The 21,132-nt window shown below is 38.5% G+C and overlaps 1 protein-coding gene across 1 annotated transcript; it reads right to left on the bottom strand.

Moving 5' to 3' along the window:
- Positions 1–1,093: 1,093 nt before the first annotated feature.
- LOC139743508 (glucosidase 2 subunit beta-like) lies at positions 1,094–20,391 on the bottom strand. Its single transcript, XM_071653988.1, has 14 exons — positions 20,235–20,391; positions 16,905–17,030; positions 14,356–14,451; positions 13,348–13,529; positions 11,853–11,916; positions 11,239–11,389; positions 9,925–10,003; positions 9,462–9,554; positions 8,518–8,563; positions 7,565–7,846; positions 5,868–6,027; positions 4,111–4,185; positions 2,977–3,076; positions 1,094–1,996 (listed from the first exon to the last, which is right to left on the bottom strand). Exons 1-14 carry the CDS (start codon positions 20,353–20,355, stop codon positions 1,847–1,849), a joined length of 1,725 nt encoding a protein of 574 aa, XP_071510089.1. The 5' UTR covers positions 20,356–20,391; the 3' UTR covers positions 1,094–1,846.
- Positions 20,392–21,132: the final 741 nt, after the last annotated feature.

Genomic DNA, 21,132 nt, shown 5'->3' with positions numbered 1-21,132 from the left:
TAAGCGCTCAAACACACCCCATGAAACAAGGTTTCAACACAGACATTAGTATTTCTGTTCCATAGAAAGCAAAAATCTCTTGGAGGGATTACAATTTCAAAAAACAAATATACCAGCACTACAGAACAAATATCTTATCATAAAACTAACACACTTTATAAAGCAATGCACGCATTGTATGCTTGCTTTATTGATTGACATTTCTCAAAGAGTGTTGATACTGTTCAAAGTGGCCTTAGTATATCAAAACACACATCGGACAAGTGTTTTACAAATCAATAAGTTATAAATGTTATGAAACGAATCAAAAATTTATTCTCTATTCTATCCCTGTCTCCAAAGTTTCCGCACTCAGTGATGCTTACTCTTGATAACAATCACTGAATTCAATTACAGGGATGTGGGCGTGAAGTATGACACATTCATGGTGGCTCTGTTACCATGGCAACCCAACAGCTGAAGTCATTTCAATTCTTGAGACGAATAATAGGCTTTTGAAATGAAAAACAGCACATCACGATGGCTGCAACAATCATCAGATGTTGATTTCGAACATCAAATGCAGTCAAACCTATATCAGCAACACGCTACAAGGACCCGCTAGACTTGATATTCCTTCTGCAACAGTTAGCATGTAATCGAACCTGTGTGCAAAGACCATCTACATTATTCTACTGATTGAGAGGCAGCACCAATCATCGCACATAGATTTTCCATAGAAATACTCACAATCCGACCTGTGAAACAAAGATCATTTCCCTTCAAAGGCCACATTTTCTGATCATTCCATTTCACTCAGTGGTCTGAGTAGTCATCGGACATCAGTTGCTCACCATGCTTGTACCCGGTTGCAACCCACTGCCCGAAGCCTCATGTGAGGGTATTTTGTGTGGAACCAGCACTAAGTTTTAACAGAAGACTGCATCGATGACATCATTACTTCGGCACTCTATACATGTAGCTTGGTTTCAGTGATTCTATAGGCAAGTATCCTGCCTTTTTTTAAATATTTTTTTTTATTTTTTTAATTTTTTTAATTTTTTTAATTTTTTTTTGCTTGAGACCTATTGATAATCAATCAATCCTCCTGTTGTTTTTTTCCTGCATGATACATAATATCCTTTTGCTCCACTGTATGTTCTGCATATACCTAGCTCCCTGATGAATTCCACTGCTTTTGGTTGACATCATAATAGGCTGCTGTTTCACATTCTGGTCTGATTTCACATTAACTCCTAAAATTCTCCCATCACATCACAGCCGAGGCGCCATTTCATGAAAGTTGTCTGCCGTAACAAGTTGTCAGTCTCAGACAATTACCATAGAATCAGTCTGTGACCAGAGCTTCTCAGCCAATCAAAACTAAGGCTTTTACTGAAATTGTCAGAGACTGACAACTTGTCAGGGCTAACAACTTTTATGAAACCTTACCTAAGGCTAACAGCTTCATGAAATGGTGCCCAGAAGTGTGGCAAATTTAGGCGTCCTGAATTTATCTGAATACATGTATGTTATGGTTAGCATTCCTTAAAAATAGAGGTAGTTAAATAAGAGCAAACTTTGTGACTAATGTGCGATCATTGGCAATCACAGTTCACTAAGAGTTATTTAAGTTTATGATTGTTCACTGCTCTTGGAAGTTCCCAGCCAATCGGTCTCGAAAAACAGTATCATCTGAAAAGGAAACTGGACGAAAGAATGAATTTCATGCCATGATAGCATCTGCGGTTTTTCCATCTCCTATCTTCACTAGTGAAAATCTGACGCTGACTTCAGCCGTTGGGATGCCATATACTATTTACCCTAGATAAGACTCACTTACAGTTACCACGGAAACACCCTGTCATCATAGCTCGTCATGAGTATCGGCTTCGCCCGTGTTGATGTCATATTTATACGTGCACAACGCTGGGGTGATCAATTCAAACTGGTAAACGCAGCGATCCGGTTCACTGGCTGACGTGATTTTGTTTTCAATGCCACATTTTAAGAGCACCTACGGGGAGAGAAGGGAAATAAATATGAAAGGCAGTGAGCTTAGATGAGTGATATCTTTCATAATCTGCATCTACTAAATAATGAAGACTGGACTCCACTGCTAGTCACAGCTGGCGCCACCTTTTTGAAAGTGGGGGGGGGGGGCAGTTAATATTTCTGGTGCCACTTCGGGGTTTCATCAGCTAACAAGAAAAAAAAAGCAAAACAAAACAAGCTTAACTATATATTTTTTTTCCTGGTGCCACTTCCGAGGTAAAGTGGTAAGTGGTTGGACCCTATGTATTCCTATGTATAATGCCAAAAAAAAAAAAAAAAGTGGGGGGGGGGGCAAGATCCCATATTCTTTGACCATCTTCTTTACTCATTTATCATCCATATTACATATATTTCTGGTTATTTTCCTTTGCCTGCATTCATTACATATTCAAAAAGCTGCATCACTTTGGATTCGGTAATTTCTAGCATTTATCTCGAAGTTCATTACTATTCTTCAGGTTTATGTCGGGTCTATGCAAGCTTCCGACCGTACAAATATTGAGAATTAATGGGTCTGTGGGATGAGCACCGTACTAGGGCTTTCCACAGCTCACTTGATAAGAGCACCGGGGCCTGTTTCATAAAGAGTTGCGATTGATCTTACGTTCCATTTATTGAGCGTAACTTGTTGAATCGAGCATAAGTTCAATACTGAGGGTAAGTCCTGTTTCATAAAAACACTTACGGTTGATTTCAAGAAAAGTCAAGTGTAACTTTCAGTAGATAGAGCGTTACTTGTGATCAACCGCAAAGTTGTGTTTGAAATGCAATTTGCAATTGATTGCAACTTTTGCTCAATTCTTTATGAAACAGGCCCCTGGTCTAAGAATCTGGAGAACTTGGTTTCCAATCCAGTTGCAATCCCATTTTCTTAACTCATTTTTCATTAAAAAAACAAGTACAGTGAAAAGACAGCAGGACTATTTTCATTGCAAACATTACCTTTGTTGACCTGTCTGGACCATTCCAGCACTTTTGTCCTCTGGTATACATCATGACGGAGTACTTATTGTCTGCTGGACCCTCCCACTGGTTCCAGGTACTGAAAGAAAATTTACCAATGATTTTTAAAAATAAAAGAGTAGAAGTACACAATCTAGTTGTGTGTTGACAAGCAATACTAGTATAATCATGAAAGAATTTGCCCTTACGGTCAACGCTGTTAGAAATTGTTATCTAGTACAACAGTTGAATCAGTCATGTTCAGGCTGAAAAACTTTTGCAGTAAATGTATCCCTTTCATCACCTTAATTGGCAGACCCCTTCAGCATCAAAGAATATCAAGAATTTTAAAGAAGCACAGCTATTTATTAGACATATTCACAATGATTTGGGTTAGTGTCTACTGTGTTCTTGTTATTCTCTTGTCCTTAGCCATGTCAATATGTAATAAAAACAAACAAACACACAAAACAAACAAATATAACTAACATACATACAAACAAACAAACAAACTGTTCAGAGTCTGTATAAAGCGTTATCTAAACTAAGAGGGTTGCTGTTCTGAAAAGGGCAGATGGGCACAAGTTCCTTGAAACCGAAATTGGAGCTAGCCAATCTCAAGGCCAACTGGTATGAAAAAGACCCCTCTGGGCTTGTGGGGTGGAGATTCTGAGGAACCTCCAAGCACCCATGTTCCAAAAGTAAAATGTGAGGTCTTTTCATGGAGATTAAATGCCACACAAGAACATCAATCACTGTTAACCATTTGCCAATTTGGTCAAATTTCAAACATGATTCCACGCCTTATTCAAATTGTGATCTTGATCGTTGTCCAAGGCAAAACATCCATCAGACACTAGCGTTACTTCTAGCACAAAGTGCATAATAGCTGCATAGATATAACACCGACTTCCTCTCCTTCCACTATTGTATGAAAATACTAATAAAAGACTAACTACCTTGCTGAATTCTGGCCACTGCAGTGCAATGTTTGCAATGTGTATTTAGTATGTACAGGCTTAGCCATGCTACACCTAGTAAAGTTGATAAATATCTTTACTATATTAATTTATGCCATATTCCCAGTTATTTACTTCAACAACAACCACTAAAAAAATGACCACATAAACTCACCCAAGTGATGTTTCTGATCCTCCATGCTTCGGCTTTTGTGAAGATTTTTCAAATGGACAAAGTTTGTAAACATACCTGCATTGCAGACAAAGGGAGAGAGGGCACATAAAATGATTATCTTTACAGGCATGAATGACTGAAAAAATGACTGTTGTAGTCTTACCATGCCTTGGAGTCAAACGGATCTGTCTCAACCCCAGCTGAGCAGTGTTGTGTGTGACCATTCTACCCCCTCCAGTAAAGAAATTAACCACCCTGTCTCTCCATAGGATACAAATGGAGGTCCAGCTTGTGTGAGAAGGACCCAACTCACACACATAAAGGGTCCCACTTAACTTCTCTCACACATCCCAGAAGATTGGCAAATGATGCTGACCACTTGTGGGTTCATCCCAGGTGACAAGTAAATAGCCAGCAAAATGTGTCAACAAGGCAAAAAGTGGCAGACATATGAATGGATGAATACTGTACATGCTGGTATTTGCACAATACAGATATGTAGTTGTGAATGACAGCTGATTAGACATTCTTTGGTGTGTGTGTGTTGTTGTTGTTTTTTGGTGACGCTTTGTGGTCTCATTATAATAATTGCACATACACACAAAGAGAATATAACATAATCAAAAATGCTAAGAAGAACATGTTATTTCTTAAACAGACCATTAACTATAACACTGCTTGAAAGGAGATCAAATCTCTCAGAAAAAAAAAAGTATTAGTGTTTCAAAGATTTAAGGGGGAAATCCATTCCAAATATAAGTTAGTCTGATAAAAAAAGAGTAAAATCTTACAAGTTCAGCAGTAAAAATGTGACTGAAATTGGATGAAAAATAAGGAAGTTACGACATTTTGAAGTTTCGCGAATTTCTGCAAAACAGGGGGGTGTTTCATAAAGCTGCTCGTAAGTTACGAACGACTTACGAGTGACTGGTGATCAGTTCTTGTGCTGAATTATGGAAAAGTATAGCACATCAGAACTGATCACCAGTCGCTCGTAAGTTGTTCGTAACTTTACGAACAGCTTTATGAAACAGGGCCCTGTTCTTGTACAGGGGATATGAATATGCAAATGGCAAAGCGAGCATGTCATCCCCTCACAACTTGCCATATAGTTTGCACATAAAATTTTGAAATTTCCAGTTTTTCATTCAAACGCAATCATGCCCGAGGCTCAAATCCTGGTATATCTAACTGATCACTATTCTGAAGTTATTCAACCAGGAATAACATCATGTTTAAGACTTCAATGACAGATACATTGAATTTTTGCCATTTTTTGTACACGATCAATGGAAAATTGTGAGGTTACGATATGGTCAGCTCACTCATTTGCATATTCATATCCAATGTACAAGAACTGTTTTGCAGACATTATCAAAACTTCAAAATTTCATAACTTCCCTATTTTTCTTATGATTTCAGTCAAATTTCTACCATTGAATTCATATGATTTTACTCTTTTTTATCAGACTAACTTATTTTGGGACTGGATTTCCCCTTTAATCAGGGGGCCCGATAGCAAGTAGCATTCAACTTCAACAAGAACATATATGCCAGGGCCAGACTAGACTTGCCATGGCCAGTGTTATGTGTGATGCAAATTTTTGTTTTTGTTTTTGTCAACATTTTTGCTCATTGTCGCTTTGGTATTCGAGAGCCTATTTGCGAAATTCATGAAAATAACAACTGCGAAAATGTCAGTGTATACAGTACATGAGAACAGTCACTGAAAGGAATGAGTTACAGCTGTCTCTTACTCTCTATCTGTGAACTCAAAACATTTTCCCTGCATCTCCTGGAATTCCTGCTCTGGTCCGAGGTCGACCCTGAGCTGCTTCTCAATGTCGCTGATGCTCCTGTCGATGTTCTTGAGTTTGTCGTTGGCGTCGTCATACTCCTTCCTCGCCTCATCAGCAGCTGCGATGATGAGAATGACAAGTACAGTGTACATGGGATTACTGTATACGTCATATATTGAACATGTATTTTTTTTTTGTTCAAATCGCGACTTCCAGGCAATTTCATGAGTTGTTCAATACGCGATCATGGAGTATATGTCATGAACGGATAAATGTATGCTCTTAAGTCACATTCATGCCAGGATCAGAGTTTAAATTATTGCGTGTTGTTTAATTTGAAAATAGCAACTGACTTGGGAAATTTGCAAAAAATTAAACCCTTGTGAAATATATGGTGTACTGTTTCTATAAAATATCCTCAATTTTTTTTCCTCACATCTACAGTTCACTAATGGCACAATATTTTTAGCTGGTGTTTCTTAAAGGACAAGTTCACCTTCATAAACATAAGGATTGAGAAAATGCAACAATATTAGTAGAGCACATCAGTGAAAGTTTGAGGAAAATTGGACAATCGATGCAAAAGTTATGATTTTTTTAAATTTTTGTGATGGAACCGCTGGATGAGGAGACTACTACAGCTTGTGAGTCATATGCGTACAACAGTATAAAGAAAATGTAAAAGAAAATTCAACATATTTTCACTTTTTTCGCATAATAAAAGTGCACTTGACTTGCCTCTTTCTAAAGGCAGGGGGAATAATATTACCCATAACATTTGTCGGTAACGAGTCAGGGGAATGTGTACTTTTTTCAAAAGATGGAATTTTGTGAAATTCTCTTTATATTTTCCTTATATTGTTGTACGCATGTGACATCTAAGTTATTCATACATTGCAGTAGTCTTCTCATCCAGCGGGTACTGCACAAAAACTTCAAAAATTCATAACTTTTGAACGGATTGTCTGATTTTCCTCAAACTTTCAATGATGTGTTCTACTAATATTGCTACATTCTCTCAATCCTTATGTTTATAAAGGTGAACTTGTCCTTTAAGTTTGCTTCATATCCCACAATTATACACACAGGATTTCATCTTTGGTTATAGCCTCTCAGCAGCACAAGACAAATATTGCATTTTTGAAACAACTCTGTCTGGCCTACTTCTTCTAAATACATCGATTCTGAATTTGACTCGACATTAAATGGCAGGTGTGTTGAGTGAGGCCATTTGTTCAAAAGATGTGGGGACAGTACACCAACATACTCGTTATGCTGATGCAACACACCATTGCCACCAATCAACTTTTATTTCGCTAGGCTGTCAGATGTTTTATGTATTTTCTGAATTATCATGATTCGAAATGCCAAAAGTGGAGAAGACGGAATTCGTCTTTAAAGGAAAAAGCTGCTGATCAAGCATTGGACAAAGTAGCAGGACACACAAAACATCTCATGTTTGAACCGACCCCTTAGGTTCTACAGCCGTGCCATGAAACAAGAGTATTTTCTGATAGAACTAGTCGCAGCAGGACAAAGTAAAGATAGTGATATACCAGTCAGCAAAGTGGAAATAAATCTTGGTAACCGGCCTAATTTGACAGCATTGGGTCACCGTTACAAAAGGAGAGCTGAGAGTTTTCTATCAAACTCACTCGCAATCAGAGCCTTGGTTTCCTCGTCGTATTCGGGCATCTTGTCCTCCGTGGCCTTTCTCTTTTCCCTCTCCTCTCGTCTCTTGGCCAGTCGGTCTAACCGTCGCTCCCTGCTCAGTTTCCTCATCTCCTCCTCCGCATCCTCGTCCACGTCGTGCTCTAAGAGGTCATCGCGGTCATCGTCATCCTCATCTGCCCACTCGTCCTCTTCCTCCTCATCATACTCGTCGATGTCGTCTTCGTCGTCCTCGTCGGCGAATGTGTCGAATGCAGCAGGTTCATCTACGAGAAACAGGAGCCAAGGGTGGACGGATGATACAAGTTTCATATCACAATCTGTTTTAACACCACACATTATCGCGTCTGCTTGACATTTGCTCTTTTTCTCACAGATGGGCAAGTGATATGGACTATTTTTCATGAAATCATATGTTACACGACATTTATGTGATGAATCATACACCTTCATTTGTGATGAGCCTACTTTCATTTGAAGCTTACACCCCAGATGAAACAAAGTTGAGATGACATTCACACGACACAGGTTTTATATCATCCTATGTTTCCAAAACCACACTGCATTGTGTTCTTTTGTCCTGTCCTCTTGTTATAGATAATGGAAAATGATATACACAAATTTTAATGAAGTATGTTATCGTGGTCAAAGTCTAATGTTAGATGATGTTCATGTTCTGAATCATATGTCTTTATTTGAAGCCTGCACCCCCCCCCTTCCTGGATGATTGCACATGGAACCATACATGTAAGCACTCAAAGAACACACACCTCCATCAAGAACTGTGCATACACTCTAGAAAATATCCCAGATCCAGATCATGCAAGGGATCACCTCAAAAAACTTATTACATGTGCCTTTTTAAATACCACGAAACAAATGAAAATTTCGTCCAAAGTCCATTTATAAATATCCAGGACCAGGTCGTTGAACTCACCAGTAGTCTCTGACCTTTGAACTCCCTCAGCTTGTTCTGCTGCCAACTGCAAAGAGTAAACACAAAAACCAACCTTGTTGACAAATATCATCCCTGACATTCCTGTTCAATGTGAAAACAATAGCCAAAGTACTTCGTTAAAGGGATTGTATAGTTTTGTTTGAGACCTAATTTCAGGTTTCTAACATTTTTTTTTTTTGTGAGATAATGAGAAACCTCTTACCAAGTGTTAAAAAACATGTAATTCCCAGGGGAATTCGATGTTTATTTGATGAAAATTGGTTTTGAAATGGCTGACATATCCAAAACAGAGCGTTTCTAATAAAAGGTGGGAGCCATCTGTTATTACAATCGCTTTGTTTTACTTTATTTTTGGATGTCTCAGCCATTCCAAAATAGATTTTCATCAAATAAACTTTCAATTCCTCTTAGAATGGTAAGCTCTGTACTATTAATATTTCATTAGTGGTTTCTTGGTATCTCGCAAAAAGTTAAAGCCCAATCCTCATCTCCACCAATACTATACCATCCCTTTAAAACTAAGTACCGTACATACATACATGGTTAGTGTTCAATCTTGGTTTTATAATCTTACCATTTTTGTGTCAGAGGTGATAATATCACGAAGGGGGAGGATTAAAAGAATCAGCCAGGATCAACTATTTTCCCCCGAAAGATCCTGTATGTGTGTCATCAATAGATAAATACATTTAAAACTCTTATGCCATTCATATGTTCATGTTGTAAGTCTCATTTGGAAAGTACAAGGTCTTGACACATTTCTAGATTTTTCAAATCATTCCAATTTCTACCCCACAGATGCACAAGCAGTAGTTCCAACTTGTTGTCTCTGTAATATACCTGAAAATATAGCACAAAATTATAATTTAGATGATACTGACAGCGAAATGTTTCAATGGCTGGGACTTTTGACACCACCTTACCTGACTGGCAGATTTAAATCTATCTTTGATGTTGTTCCAAACATTTTCAGTGAATGCAGCCTCATCCACAGCAGTTGAGCCTCCCAGTGTATTCTAGAAAATATTGAAGATACATACATTAAGTACAATGCTTGCAAGGTATTACAGGAAACAACTTTCATTGTTTGTGTTCTCTTGTGCGGACACTATAGATACATATTGACATGATTCTTTCTTAATTTGCCATGCTGTATAATTTGCAGCATTTTATAAGATAATTTCACTCTATGATCAGGGATGCTACCTAAAATGTACAAGAGGGCCTGAGATTGTACAAAAAAAAGAGCCATCTTACAGATAAATGGGCCAAGGTGAAAACGTTGGACCAGAAAAATATCTTCTTTTTTTTTTTACAGATATTTAGTCAGTTGAGAAGATAACCTCATCTTTTGTTCTTTCCACTGATTTTGCCAAATACTCTCACCTTTGCCTCTTCTTCGTTGACATCACCGCTGTCGTTTTCGTCAAACTCCTTTCGGCTTTGAATCTCGCTGAGTGAAATCCTGACAAACGGCAAGACAGGATGTGTCACTTCAAAGGCAGTTGTCTCAAGAATGGCTGAATACTGTAAAAGCTGTTATTTTCGCCAGGAATTTTCTATTCACAAATTTTGCAAATCACCGCTGGGCCGCAGGCGAAAACAACACACAGAGATATCACAACCTGATCTTGATTGTATAAAGTGGCAGAGTGAGCGGACTGGCACTTGGGCACTTACGATAGCCTTGGTGTTTAATCATGAAGACAACGTATCGTAAAAATGTCTGTGACCTCAATCTCGAAAATGTCTGTATGCAAAAAATAACAGCTTTCTTATTAACTGCATTCGAAGAAGTAACTTTTCATAATGAAACACTGAAGAGCAAGAAGCATGACTGACCAGACCCTAATTTTACCACTCAAAGGTACTGACTTAATCTAGTATGACCACCAACACACATCCACACAGAAATAAACAATATTCAGGATTTGAATCACGTTTATATAATTCCTTTACTGACTCATCTCATATTGGATGTGTAAGCCCCTTGCAGGATTGGGGTCATTTTGGATAATCCTGATTATTTGCCACAGACAACTAAGTCTGTGAGAGCACTAGATTACCTCTTACCATGCAATCTATTTCAACTTGAACCGAAAGGTCTGGCTCTAATCATTGTATGGGCATTCAGAGTTCAACGAAATCAAATTCTTCAAGTAGGAATAAAATATTTCTCCATGATTTCTTTTGTCATGGCTACTTCTAAAGCACTCATCAAATCAGTGATTATTTATATCAATGTGGGGTAATTTGTTGATCAGTTGCAATAGAAACAATTCCGCGGAAGAATGTCAATAATTGAATAATTACGCAGCACCCACTGCATGCTACATTGTAGCACCAGCACTGGTTGTCGGGTGGTGGCTAGGTAGTCCAGTGGATAAGATGCCTGTCCAGTCATCAGAAGGTTGTAGGTTCGCATCCTGCTCAAGTATGCATGCCCAAGATTCTTTTGACATGGTTACTACTAAAACACATATCAATTCAGTGCTTATTTACATCGATATAGGGCAATTTGTCAATCAGTTGCACTAATCAAGTTCTACCAAAATGGCAGTAGTAATTTTTGAATTGTCAACGAGGACTCATTATAAGTTCTTCAAAACACCACTGAAATATAATCTATTTTTAAGTGCAAACAGCCTTTTAGGAAACACATGATGTCTGACAACATAAGGGCAATATCTCTTCACTTACTGGCCATCTGAGTTGACGTCCAGTTCCTTGAAGGCCTGGCTGGCCCTTTCCTTCTCTTCAGCAGCCTTCTTGGCTGCCACCTCTGCTTCCCACGCCTTTTGGTGCCTATCCTTCGCCTCGGTCTCCGGAGTTTCGGCTGCTTCTTTTAATTCTGAATGGGGTTTTGAGGAAGTCAAGCCATAGTGATGACTGAAGAAGTAGATTCTTTATTCATCTTAAATATTTTAACTGCATATGAGACACATGACATGTGTGATGTATTCTCCACAAAAGTTATCATATCCAATTTATGCATATTTGCCACAAATCTACAGGAAAGGGGTGTGTTCATACTGACACCAAGTTACTTGACAGTCCCTTTCGAACAAATTAACATCAATGCAAAAACAAGAAAAACAAAACTTGCAAGCAGCATTGACAATCATTAAAAATTTCATAACTTTATCATTGATAATAAATTTCTTGCGAGATGTGACATTCTCATGGCTTTGACATTCTTAATAATATGTTTCAATTCTAGGTATGGACAATTTAGAGTTTGAAGACACAAACTTTTTGTCGTGTATGGTGTAAAAATGAGCTCACATGAACTGATTTTGAAGTGTAAAACTTACTTTGTTTGGTATCCACTATGGCACTGGATTCATCACGTTCAGCTTGCAACTTTTTCAGAGATTCCTAATGAAATATACAAGAGCAATCAAATAGTGAAGATGACAGAAACAATTGGAAAACCACAATAAGAAAATGCACACTAAGCAAGCGTTTGCGCATTTAGTACGAGATGCCCATTTGCTAGCTAACCAAGCATCCAGTAAATTTGTCATGTAACGGTAAATACTGGATGCATGGCTAGTAGTACTGGGTGCATGGTTGACTTCTACAAGAAGCATGCTGGAGTGGTTTCTCCATCGATTGGCACAAATGTCTGGAAACTACCAGGTAATTATCAGTGATCAGACATTACCTAGTCCCCCTAATCCCTACTGCATCACCATGGCCTTCCTGTTGGACTGAGGCACATTGCTACACCTGAATGGGCTTGCTAATCGTACAAGTACAACACGTTTGGAATGATTACTGAATGTTGATGGAAAAGCTCTGCAAGTTAAGGCAAGTGGCTGGGTACATAATGGGTCCGACTTGATCCGCTCACTGCAAGGTCACATACCGTGGGGATTCATGGAATGTGAAGGTTGGCCCAGTTCAGATATATTCAAAAATTCCCGTAATGACTTATGCATAGTTTTTATCACTGATCTCTATGTGAGTACACTCATAGCCGAAGAATCTCTACTGGAGTTAACCGTTACCTATGAGTGTGTGCTTCATTGCAATATTTACTGACATGTGGCTGATGGGCGCCATTTGCGGTTTTCGAATACCCCTATTGGGCTGTGAAATCGATCAGACCACCCATCTTTTCCCACGCTACTGGAGCTTTAAAGTGTATACTGTACACAGACATTTAGTTTTCTGACATTGTAGGTTATTGTACTGGTGCTATCCCTATGAAATATAAGAGTGCAACGTTACTCACATACACAGATATAGCAATATACAAAGAGACATGGAGCAATCTCTAAAATGCCAAAAATTACATGCGCCTTGATCTAAGAGTAGTCTTCTGGTCTTATCGACTGCATTCGATTGCGTAGTTCAATAATTTTCTGTACGATCAGAGTACTACGATACTCTCAAAACACGCAAACGCACACAAATGTCCACGCACGCAGCTAGGTTGGTGCTACTGTGCCGCACCGGGCTATTGACCAGGCAGCAGCGGCAGCCTCTACTCATGCGGATGCATATGGCTCGATGAGGCGATACCGATAGACAGTATTCGATATAGCTGTGTGCAGATGGAGGCGAACGAAGGAAACGTGCACACACCAATGGTCTACACGCGGCTACTATTTTCAGATCTGGCTACTATTGCAGCGCGCACTAGTGCGTGCTGATTTATTAGAATTAATATTTCACAGTTTGGGACATTTTTTGTGATGGGATATAATTTTCTCTATAATTTTCTCTATAGAGTTCTTATTACATGCTCTCACACCTCTCAAATTAAAATTCTAGGGGAGAGATTCCCTTTAAGTAATGTACCTCTCTCTCTGCCTTCTTGGCCTGGCCCGCCTTGATGTACTCCTGCCGGATTTCAAAGCCCTGGTTGGAGAGGAGGATCTGTTGCCGCCTCTCTTCAAGATCTTTCTTCCCCAGCTCCTTGCAGTTGTTGATGCATCGCCCAGCTCCGGGCCCTTCATACTCATCCGAGGCATCGCAGCAATCTAGAGAAATGGTTTAAAGGGAAAAATCCATCCTGATTATTATGTTCCTTTGTATGATCACAGAAGAATCAGAGAAGTAGACTCTGTGAAACTTTGGGAAAAAACAAAATCACACACAAAAGAAAGTTATAAACTGGTAAAGTTTAGAGAGTAAGGCAAATTGGCAACTCTGTGACATAATTGTTGAGCAGCTCTCCATTTGGTTTGCACACAGAAATTCATAAATTTTCATTTTTCTCAAATATTTGGGCACTGACAGAACTTAGCATCTGATGAGAACATGCAATACTCTTATCACATTATACCAAAAACATCTCTGGGGGAAAAATAGTGACAAAATTTAACATTGGCACCGCAATACTAAGTCTAAACCAGTGCATACTGCAATTTTGTCATTTTGCTTCAAATACAGTGTAGGTCAAACTGTCCATGGGCTGGAATTTATTCTAAATGAGCCAACGAAAGCAATGCCTCATTCATAAATTTCATTGATATCCAGCCAATGGTCTTCTCCAGTGCATCACAGAATATTAAGACTCCAAAACAGATACATGACATTTCTGTTTCAATTTTTATCAGTGCACATTATATGTTACACCATCAAAAACAACAACAAACAAACAAAAACAAAACCTGACAAATAAACTTTAAATATGCAATATGGAGTGTAGGCACTTATCATTTTAATGCAACTATAATGTACAAAGTACAGCCATTTTAAAATGCTTTTTAAATTCAAATCAATAATTCTTCTTCATCCATATACAATTCAAATATATACACAAGAACAATCCAACATCATCTACACTTGTAATTGCTGCTTTACCACAAATGCCGTCATTGACCCGCGATGAAGGAATGTACATTGGTTTGTAGCCACGGTTGTTACAATGGAATCTGCCATCTGGGCAAGCAGAAGTACCTGTTGATGATTTAAAAATTCAATTTACTATGTCAGTCTCACATTCATATAAACTTACTATATATGGAAATACTGCATTTGCTATCAGATCTGACAATGTCGCCATATGGAAGAACATCATAAATTTGCTAGAGCAACCACTTTAGAAATTATTTTCTTTTCTCCATATTTTGCAACTGCTAAGGCCCATAAGGGTAGTGTCAATACTCTGAAATGAAAAACAAGAAGTGAACACATAATATATGTCCTGATGCTTCATGGCATTGCTTACAATGAATTCACAAACTGTAAAGCAAGACATTTTTGTGGCAGGAAATTTTCGTGAATTGCCACTGGTATGCAGTGCATATGGTGTAGTTGTACACAAGAACTTTCGCATGCATTTTAATTTTGCAAAACTTAGCTCTCACGAAATACCCGAAATTAAGATGCCCACGAAAATTTCTGGTTTTACAGTAATCCATTGGTAAATTCAGAGACTCCAACCCCAAGCACCTGATGATTTGGAGATTCTCCTGCCTGAAACCCCTAGCAAACGGGAGACTCCAACTTGATGTGCTCGAAGCGCGAAGTTCCTTGTTGCCGGGGTCCAGCTCTAGATGTTATTTCATGCTATCTATAAAGGCTTATTTTTCAACATACAGAAATTGTACGATGACATAAAGTAAGAAATCATTTCAAGCGGGAGAAATTAAATCTGAAGCAGGAGAACAGGAGATTTTGCAAAAATGGGCTTTCGGCGGGAGATCTCCCGTTGAAAGAGGGAGAGTTGGAGTCTCTGTAAATTTTTGCTTTCCATTTTCTTTGAGACATACACCTTGTATGTATTACTTTAGTTTGCACAGTACTAGGTAGCTCCAAACAATGCGTTACTCTACATGATACTAAACTTAAACTTGTTAACAAGTTCATGATGATGAAGTATTAATGGGGCAGTGAAGAACTACAATGTATTCTCTCTCTCTCTCTTTTTTTTTTTACATTGTGCAGTACAGACTTCATTCATAGCTTTTCCATTTTATTTTTTTTTTTGTCATCAACACAAGCAACATTTGACATGATGACCACTCATGCTAACTTAAAAATTCAACCTTTAAGAGTTGGGATGTCTTTGGACAAGTGTTAAAGATGCCTAGTATGGTATATAATACACACCTAAATGTAAGTGAAGTAATTTGAGGTGCCCTGTGTTCACCTACATGCACATGTAGCAAAATACTAGGCATATGAGTAGATGAAAGGGCATTTGCCATTAAATACTAAAAACACTATGGGTTTGTAATTGTGACTGTGCATCACAAAACGAACAAAAAGTCGCACACACTAATTTTGAGTAAAGACTGAAAATAAGTGAAATGGGTCAACCTAGCCGATCATGACTTTTTCATATTTTCTGAAAGAGCAAGTCTTCTTCTACATTATGCTAAAATTTGGGATCATACAATGGGCAGGAAAGAGTGTTTTTTAGCAGTTTATCTCAAACATTTTTGGTAGATTAGTGTGATTAGGTGTGTCTTTAGAGTCCCCTCTTCATTTCTGAAAAAAAAAAATTGTACACACTCTTCACTTTCAACTCTAATAACTTTTGAAAGGATAATGTTACTGCTTTGAAATTTGGCATTAATTGTGGACAGAATGTGTTAATAAGGCATGCTCAATTTCAGTTTAATCTGATGATCTCTTCATTGTTGTTACTCCAGTATTTTACTTCCTGTTTTTGTCCCATTCATCGCACAGCCAGCATGGCTTGGTAAAGATTAAGCGCTCGAACAGACACTGCACTTCACAGCCTCTTTTCTCAGTTCACACTTTTCCTGAGTGTGTGCTTTCTTTCCAATATTTAGATAGGTTAGGAGAGTCCATTTGATTTGCGCTATACATCATTTTGAAGGTTAAAGTCTGCTCTTGCAGAATATGCTCTTAACTAAAATTTCATGTCTGGCGACTTTCTGTTTGTTTTGTGATGCAGGGTCACAATTAAATTCAAGCATTAGAATGACTGGTGTCCTTGAGTGCTCTGTGAAAGGCAATCATAGCAGGCAGTGACAGTGTGCACAAACAGCACTGAAAGGGTGCAGATAATCTCTCTGTGAAACAGAGGTGTTTGTTACAACACCTCAGAAGCTTTGGAAGCATGATTACAAGTCATTGTTCTGACAATGAAAACTTGGACCTATTCACATTACCGACAGCTACATTGTATGACACTCTGGGTTTAAAATGCGTCATCATTTGTGTAAAAAATGGACAAGCTTCTCATTAACAGCATCAGTGGATATTGGACTTATCAGAGATGCCAGTAAAAATGAAAGAGAGTGCCTGAAATCCATCTAAACGAAGCTACTTTCCATATGAAGGGGCCTGGGTTTCGATACTACCTGGGTCTGAATTCAGGCTTTTGCCCTAAAACTGGCATCCCCGTCTTATGAATTCATAGCATCAACAAAATTTACCTGGCTCATCAGAATAATCTGGGCAGTCGCAGTAGTCATCATTCAGTTGGGAACGGGGAATCTTCATGGAACCATCCAGACAGGTAAACCACTCCCCCTGAGCATCTTTATTGTATAGTGGCTCATCTGTGGGAAGAAAATTAAGGGCAATGCTAAAAGCCTGATAGTTATGCAAGATGCATCTTTCTTACATGTCAAGAAAATATAAGTGCTAAATTCCCTCAAGCATCTGATCATTCTCCAGTTCTTGCTTATACCCCAGTCACATAGACATCCCGGACCACCCCAGACCATCCCAGACCACCCCGGATCTGATCCGGGATGATCCGAGGAGAGATCCGTGTTGATGCCGGGAGGCCAACACGGCAAGTTTTGGAGGTCAAAAACATCTGGCGTCATCCGGGGACTGCCGTGTTGGCAGAGCAATCCGGGATGGTCCGTGTGGCTGCCGTGTAGCTGCCGTGCTGATCTGTGTAGATGCCGTGATGGTCCGTGTAGACGCCGCACTCTTCCGGCCTTATCCGTGTAGCTGCCGTGTTGATGTCGTGTATACAGTCATATCAACGCTCGTCGACGCTCATCGAGGTCGAAACTATCCCGGAACTCCCCAGTTCATCATTAAGATCCTTGAGGATCCGTGTTGATATGTGACTGGGGCATTACATGCAACTCAATCTACAAATTTGTAAGTTATAGAAGGCTACAAGCTGTGAATATGAATGATCAGAATTATACAAAGATTGTGATCAAAACTGCCTGCATGTATTGCAAGTGTTCAGCGTATCATGTTTCTGCCACATTACTGACATAATGAGTAAGTTTGTGGTTGTTGCCTTGCCTCACTACAGTGCAACTTCATTTTACCAGTGTGTTAACCTGCTCCTCCTGCAATTCTCAAAGGACCTTCCATGCCCTAAACAGGATTTTTTTTTTGCCCAAAGACAAAGAATGGACAGGTTGGCAATCCGCCAGTGCAAAATCAGTCAAGCCCTACAAAGTTGTACATGTATCCTATTTCTGTAGTCAACTGTTAGTGCCATCAAACAATGCAGAATATCAATCAGACTTGAGATTGTGCACTTAGTTCAAAAACTCTTTGTTGTATATGACCACCCGCATGGAGTTAGCGAAAGTAAAAATCTTGTGAGCTGAGCCTTGATTGCTACATACTGTACAATGTCTTCATACAAGTTTTGTAGCAAAATACAATTGTAAGCTAGCAAAACAAGCACATTGTTGGAAAAGGCTAATCACACAAATATGTATGTATGCAGTTTGGATACAGAAAAAAAAAACAACAACCAAATATTGATACAGTAGAAGAACTCAATTTTTTGAACAAAGTAATTTTCCTGGTCAGCACAACACAATTAAACATGAATTTAGGCCATAAATGCAGATGCTCTTGTCTACATTTTGGGAACCCTGTATAGAGTTGTATCTGGTTCCCATAAGGAACAAGTAAAAGATATTAAACCCATGAATGGAGGAAGTTTCTTCAATATCAGACATAATATGCATGTAGTAGTCACACTAGTACACTTATACACTCTTTCAACGTTGTAAATTTATTTCACAGAGCCGTGGCTACAATCCCAAATACACAAATCAGATAGTTCCAGAAAACATTGTCTGCATAACAACTCTCCATACAGTTGTATGGTTTGCAGTTACATAAAGATACAACATCAAAATACTATTTTGTTATCTTATCTAGCAACAAGAGCCCTTTACCATGCCTAAGTGCTCTTCTTAATTTTTGGTTATGACAATGCAACAATACATTGTAAGTTGATGCAGTTGCAAAGGATATATTTTTGCATATATACTTGTATAATCAAATCTATTAATTCATCCTTAATTGAAGTCCCAAAATGAAAGTTGTGTAAATCAGTGTGCTGGTCAACAGGAGACTTACAGTGTACACAGTGTACAAGTAAAGTATTAAGGCAGGCCATGACATCATCACTGCTTTCACTTACAATACAAATTAATGTATGTAACTGCAACTCATATCATTGTTTGATGACATGTGGAATATGCAAATAAAAGTCGATCCATAACTTTCTTATGTCTGGTTTTGATGAGACTATTACTACCTGCTTGTTTGATTTTTGTTTTCAGTCTTTTCGATTTATACCGGTACAGCATATCTAAACATCGGGTGGATGGAATTGAAATTGCACTCTTCAAACTACAATGTATGTCACTCACTTCCCCATGGTTACCCATCTTGCTTTGCCTTTCACTTTAATAATAATCTAGCACCAGTCAGTACACATGATCAGCAATGACACTATAATGTAATTACTATTACATGTAGACACAGTACTCTACTTCTCACCCTCAAATCTCATGCATTTAATATGAGGCATGCATGGAAACATGGAACCATTACATATGTTTTTTTTTTGTTTTTTTTTTTGTTTTTTTTACTTATCATAACCTAGCCTTAAGATATTTGACATGTGTATGAATGTAGTACCTCAATATAGTGAAATGTATTTCTTGATTCACTTTTTTGTTGTTGAAAGAGAGCTTGTGGTGCATGAGCATGCTTGATTGATGAGGTATTGACTTATTAATCGAGGATATTCAGTTCTTTTTTTTTTTAAGTTCAAGTTTATATTCCACTTGACATAAAAACAATTCATACAATGAAAAAACTAAAATGGAGCTACAGCAACAATATACGGAGAAATACACACATATTCACAAGAAGAACAAAACCAATGCATCCATAAATTCATGTGAGGGGGGGGGGGGGTCAACAGAGAAGAGCAATAAGCCTTGTGAATCGCTGACCCCATGAAAACATAACATATTGATACTGTGTACATGTACATAATATCTGGAGTATAGAAAAGTAGAGTCAGAGAGCTACAGTGTAAGAGAGGGAAAGAAAAAGAACAGAATAAACAGAACATTGAAATCAAAAGACAGACAAAATGACAATGTTTTGATTTGACACAGGAAAAATTTTTGATAGAAATCTAAAGATTCTGTTTGATTTATGATTTTTATAACAAACAGGTTTTCCTAATCTGTAAATGAATGATCATGACAGTGAATGATTGACAGTTTTGACCTACATGTAGGCTAGGTACATTTGTAACTTTAACTACTTAGTACTAGCATTAGCAAAGCTAGCTAGCGCATAGCGCGCTAGCTGTTACAGAGGTAGGTCGTGCACAGAAACAAACATAGACATCAATGAATGGGACCGCATCTCGTACTCGACAATGAGGACGCGAGCACCCACACGCTGCTGGGAGCAGCTACTCGTAGGGGCTTAGACTTTAAGGCCAAGATAAAAAGCGAAGTTCTTACTACTCAGTGAGACTCCACGAGGCCTTTCAACTTGAACCGTGGCATCACACATCCACAAGATTCCTAATGCGACGGTTAATGACACAAAAAGCGTCAGAGAAAGTGTCGAAGATAGTTCCATTTTGTCCTCCGAAAGAGACTTCGTAAGGTCGTTCCTGTTTGCTCGATCGTAGAGCTACAATGCACGTCACAGCGCTGGTGCATGCATGAGACACGAAATTTCGACACGTATTATTACACGTCGATTTCACACACACGCCATGTGTGTGATTGATGAGCTGAGATGCTCGCTCTCCAAAAAGTAGGGAGACGCCGACAGTCGATCATAGTCGTGTCTAGACGACTGCCATCTTGCGATAAAAACTTTACAGTCTCGTACAGTGCCACGGGCTCATAGTCATTTTTTTTTTCTATTACAGTTACTATAAAATTTTCTTCTTTGACCACTGTGTATTCTGATGTAAACTTGTAAACCAAACTTGCATTCACGTGAATAAAAAAGAATATTCTGTGATGGCATTTTGAATAACATATCAGAGGTTTTTGTCGTTTTGGATTCAACCAAACGAGATACAGTGGAACCTTGTCAGAAAAAGATGTCGGACTTAACAAACCCCTCATACAACAAGTTGATTATTTAGAGGTCTAAACACTTTGAATCTCTGTTTTTGTATCCTGAGAGTGAGAAAAATAATACCAAGGTAGTAGACATTTTTTTTTTTAGGTCTTGGATAGTGAGAATCCCTTGTATATGATATAGGCCTACATGCATCGAACAAAGGGGGAAAGATTAATACATGTACTACTTGTATTCAGAACCTCAAGATGAACAGGTACAAACGTATACTTAGTAATAGGCCCCTACTTCTTTGTGAGAGAAGTATTCTAGTAAAAAAGA

Source organism: Diadema antillarum, unplaced genomic scaffold, assembly GCF_040938485.1.
Source record: "Diadema antillarum isolate AM-2024a unplaced genomic scaffold, OU_Dant_1.0 seq00001089_RagTag, whole genome shotgun sequence".
Taxonomy (NCBI): Eukaryota; Metazoa; Echinodermata; class Echinoidea; order Diadematoida; family Diadematidae; genus Diadema; species Diadema antillarum.
This window is presented reverse-complemented; position numbering and strand designations above follow the sequence as displayed.